The sequence below is a fragment of the Nothobranchius furzeri genome, chromosome 6 (assembly GCF_043380555.1).
Source record: "Nothobranchius furzeri strain GRZ-AD chromosome 6, NfurGRZ-RIMD1, whole genome shotgun sequence".
NCBI classification, from domain to species: Eukaryota; Metazoa; Chordata; class Actinopteri; order Cyprinodontiformes; family Nothobranchiidae; genus Nothobranchius; species Nothobranchius furzeri.
Genome location: NC_091746.1, coordinates 43673945 through 43678964, shown reverse-complemented (window position 1 = coordinate 43678964; position 5020 = coordinate 43673945). Strand labels below are relative to the sequence as shown.

The 5020-nt window shown below is 41.6% G+C and overlaps 1 protein-coding gene across 3 annotated transcripts in view; it reads right to left on the bottom strand.

Moving 5' to 3' along the window:
- Positions 1–4654, bottom strand: part of skor2 (SKI family transcriptional corepressor 2) — an 11835-nt gene extending 7181 nt beyond the window's left edge. For 2 of the 3 annotated variants that reach the window (XM_054744188.2, XM_054744189.2), the window contains exons 1-3: positions 4403–4654; positions 982–2989; positions 181–241 (exon numbers count right to left, since the gene is read on the bottom strand). In XM_054744188.2, coding sequence (XP_054600163.2) covers positions 181–241; positions 982–2961 — 2041 coding nt within the window. In that variant the 5' untranslated portion in view covers positions 2962–2989; positions 4403–4654. The remainder of the gene's footprint in view (positions 1–180; positions 242–981; positions 2990–4402) is intronic. The other variant, XM_054744187.2, reaches the window with a different exon arrangement.
- Between the last annotated feature and the right edge of the window lie 366 nt (positions 4655–5020).

Below are 5020 nucleotides of genomic sequence, written 5' to 3'. Positions count from 1 at the left end.
AGATTTCCCTAAACTCCAACACTTGGAAGATATCATGAAATGACTGCAGGAGAATCAGAAGGATTCAGGGAATAATTTATAGAGAAGAAATTCTTACAGTTAAATACTTAGTAAATTATCCTTTTGAAATTGTTTGTGAGTGATGGCAAATTTTAAAGAGATTTAAACAGTCTTGCTCACCCGAAATGCAGCTGTCTTTGGTTGCATATGCAGGGAGTCCTTCATCTCGGTTTTTATGAACCTGTAATAAAACAATCAACTTGTTTTTATTTACATGCTGTGTAAAAATCAACACAATGCAGAAAGGCTTCATTTTTTTAGATATTGTTTCCCTTGGTCTAATTAATCCCTTGAATGAATTAGATTGAGGGGCTATTTTAGTGCTTATATCTTGAAAAATACAAAAAAAAACTCTTAAAAAATATGTATAAAATTATATTAAAAAAAATATATATATATATTTACACATTTTTTAAATATCATTATCATCTAAATATTTATGTTGTTTTCACATGCTGAACCTTATTGCTTCAAATGAATAATAAAATGCAAAAAATAATGTGTCAGTGCTTATTATTCATTTTAAGTTAAAAGGTTGAAGTTTATTCCTGTTTATTGTTTTCTAAATATATTTTCTTATTAAATTGATGTACATGTATGAGAAATGCAATAGCACAACTTCATGATAAAGCAGCGTAAAAGTCATTATAACTGCTGCTCCTTCCTCTTGCTGGAGACCCAGTAATGTGGGAGTCAGAAGGTTAAAGATTAGAGCTGCCCTAACAGGTTGAGGCGACAGGGAGAGAACAAACACTCCGTGTCCATTAAACAATCCATGTCTGGGTCTATTAGTCGAGATCAGAGTAGGGTGACTGTTTCAATTTCTACAGGGAGAAACCAGGCTATCCATCTGGTTATGCAGATCACAGCGCTGCACCATTTAAATAATAATTAGCTAAAGTGGCCCGTGGGGATATTTACGTTTTTGTAAGCCGTGTCCTCCCGGTGAGGTGGGGTGGAGCTGGAGAGAGGCAAGCTGGAACGAGGAGACGCAGGTAGGCTGGGGGAGTCCTGCATGGGGTCAGAGGAGGATCCAGGGGAGGTGCTGGGATACATGGCGCTGCTCCCTCTGTCCTTCCCTCTTTCCTCCCCGGTGCTGCCGCTCATAGCAGGCAAGTACAGGCTGCTTTGAGTCTGTGGCGGCCTGCTTGTAAAACTCCCTTCCTCCTCTTCGTCTTCCTGCTTTGAGGACTCCACATCAACTTCCCCCTCTTCTTCACTATCTCCTCCCTCTGCCTCCCCATCACCTCCACTTTCACTGCCATAACTGCAGTTGCTGGTAGGCGACAGCCGGTGGTTTCTGTCCGACCCAGTGACCACAACTCCAAAGTCCTCATCTGTGGCCCCAACGACTCCTCCACTGTTGCTGTGGAGCTTGGCGATGCTTTCAGCATCTTTGACAACTGGGCGGAAGGCAGAGCCGTAGCTCGGCTTTCTGGTTTGAAGAGCTGGGTTGTCCAAAAGTTTGAGCCATCCTTCTGATGTCACTGGGCGAAGATCCGGAGTAGGCGTTGTGCAATCTGGGTCAAACATCCCAGATCTTGGTGTGGTGGCTCCATTGCTGGGGGGCATTGTTGAGCTGACACCGTTTCCACTTACAGCTCCAGCTTCACTGGGGTCCGAGAGATCCAGGAAGGCCTGCCTGAGAGAAGGGTTTTCTGTCAGGGAGGAGAGGGTGCTGGGCTGAGGCTGGAGATACGTAGGGACAGGAATCCCCCCGGCTACTCTCGGTGGCCAAAACATGCAAAAAGGAGGATAAAAAGCATCTTTTCGGCTGGGCCACAAAAGACCAGACAGCCCTGCACCTTTCTGCACAGCCGAAACATCGCTGTCCTCCTTTTTCTGCTGACAGAGGCCAAAGGTCGGGAAGGGATACGGGGCAGGGAAGAGAGATGTGGTGGGGAACTTCTGCAACATGTTGAAGCCTTTGCTTGGGACTGGGATGACGGGGTAACTGCGTGGCGTTTTGCAGGGAGAAAGACTGCCTCCCTCCAGATCGTCCTCGTCCTCAAAGCGCCCTCGTTTCTGAGCACCCAGGTCAGGGCCCATCATGTGAGGCACCACCGAACCAGAGAGGCTCTTCATAGAATTGATGGAGGAGCAGTGTGCTGAAGAGGGTAGCGCTCGTTTTCGACTGCCTCCGTTAAACATAGCTTTGACGTCCTCCCAAGCATATATCAGCTCATCAGGGGGGTGCTTGTCGCTCAGTTTCAGGTGTCGTCTCCAGGAGTTGAAGTTGGCAGCGTCGGGCTGGGTGTACTTGGCGTCTGGTGTGCGGTGGGAATGGAAGATAAACTTATTTGGGGAGAAGTACATGTTGCAGAAGGAGCACTTGATGCATTTGGCTCTTGAGCTGTTGTAGCGTGCTGGTATGAAGTTGCCACGGCAACCCCAAGCACACTCGTGTGTTACATCAAAGGCAAAGTTGTCGGGCAGCTTCGGCGGAGCGTTCTCTCCCAGGAAAGACTTGCACAGGCGCTCGGCTTCACGTTTAGTGATCATGCCGCAGCGGCGTGAGGAGATGGGCATGGCGCCGGCCCTGCGGAGGATCTCCAGCTGAACAGGAGTGCACTGGACACAGGTGATGCCCAGCGCCACGCGCCGATTATGGATCTCATTGTAGCTGTAGTTCTTGAGGAGTGTGTTGGAAATCTGTGCCAAACAAAGCCTCTCGTTGTTATCGATGACTAGGGATACAATGGGAACGCCGTACAGGATGACCTGACCGACCTGGTTGGGTTTGAGGGGTGAGGAGGAAGAGGAGGGAGAGGGTGATGATAAAGAAGAGGATGAGGAGTGAATGTGGGCTGGCCTGGGAGGGGAGAGAGGCTCTTGTTGATACGATCCTGTTGAGTTTGTCATTATTATGTCGTTGGAGCTTGAAAGGTGAGCCTTGTCCATTTTTGGAAGAAAGTTGTTACAGAACAACCTGTTTAAAAGAAAAGAATGAAATAAACCTAATGTTCATGTTCTTAATGTAAAAATCTAACAAACAGACATTCCTTTACTACCGTAACACATATTTCAATTCGTAAAAGGGACAATAGACGAAAAGAGGAAATTAAAGAAATGAATGTACAAATTATTATTTCATTCAGTTTTTTTTACTAAAAGTCTAAATTTAAAATAAATACACAAAACTTCAGCTGAAAATAACACACCGCTTATGTTTTTCTTCTGATTCTACTTTATCTTAAATGTTTTATATTTTAAAAGTGAATAATTACAGTTGTTGAGGATGAGAGATTATTAATAAATGCACAGTTCAATGCGATTTTTTCATTTTCAGTATGATTTAAGTGCAACTTTTAATATCAGAATTTAGCTTTGTTTTAATTCAACTTGAACATCACAGCTCTGTGTTTGTCCTGTCTTTGGTTTGATGATGAGAGAAATACACTTATTTAAAAATCACTGTTACAAAGGAAAAGAATATCACTTTGTACATTTATTTACCAAATTATTTTACAAGTTGGAATGATTTTATTAAAATAAAATATAATATAAGATTTTCTTTAAACATCAATGCAAATCATAAATTACTTAATGATAAGAATTGCAGAGTCAATGACTTTGTTAATATATTTTTTCAATCTAACCTCTGCAGAAAGCTTTCTTGTTTGCTCCACTCCTGAATTCTTTATTTACAGTTATTGGTTTTATGTATAAAGATGCAAAAATAAATAAATAAATAAAAAGAAAGAAAAAACACCATCCAATAAGTCTAACCTTGTCATAGCAGTAAAATCTGTAAACATCCGCAAGCTGGTTGACATAAAAATATCCTACAAAAAATGTATATTGATCTTTAATAAAGAGAACTGCTATTGTTTTTAATGGTTGGAGAAAATCAGTGAATAAAAACACAGAATTATTAGGAAAGTTTAAACCTTATTATTATAGTAATGCTGTGCTGAAATAAGCAGCTACCAAGCAGTAAAATATTAAAGAAGCTTGGCTTGCAGTGAGACAATTCAGCACTTAGGTTGTTATTTCTATTTATTATATATATATTCTTTATTAATAATTAACATTTATATTAGTTTATATTTGTTTAACACAGTGTTAAGGGTTACGAACTGATGAACTTTTCAGGTTGACTAGAAGATTTTATTATTATTATTATTATTATATTATCATTATTATTATTAATTATTATTATTATTATAACATGTGACTGATTCATGTCAAATGGTTGGCAAAGACAAAAATAAATTTTCTTTGTCCTTTTCTATTTTAACTTGAAAAATTTACTTTGCTCGTACCACGTTTCCGGTTGTTTTACATCATCAGACTGTTTCGTGTAACTTCGACTGAAAGTATTCTACAGAGCGCTCCTTACCTCTGAGTTTTGGAGGATATTTCCAAAACGCGTCAAGCTGAACTCTCCCCGCGTCACCACACAACCCGACTTCCGCGCAGCTTTAAGAAACTCATTGTTTCACGCTTAAATAAACTCGGTTAAATCCAGAAAACTCGCTGTTAGGGTGTCTATTCTCTAACTGAGAAGCGATCTCCGCTCGTGAGATGTGAGTAAACTGCGCCTCTCGCGCCAGTTTTATTCCCCATTCAGAAGCGCCACGCGCCGTCCTAATCCGACTCCTCTCTCTCTCTCTCTCTCTCTCTCTCTCTCTCTCTCTCTCTCCCTCTCTACTACTATCATCTGTCTCTCGACCATGCACCTGCCTTGAGCTTGATTGGTGTGTCGCGTGAGTTCATCCCACCAGCCAGGACACACACGCGAGCGTACTCACACTTTCGTCCATGCGCACTTTCACTTGGTCCCATTTGTGACCCTGGTCCGAGAAAACTGATGAAGTCTCTTAAACTGTCGCTCCAACGCTATAGTCAAATGACGAATGCGCATGCGCATAGACTCAACTTTAAATGGATTGCTAATTTATTGACGACACTTCATGCAATTTCACCCACCACGTGACCAATTTATTATTATTATTAT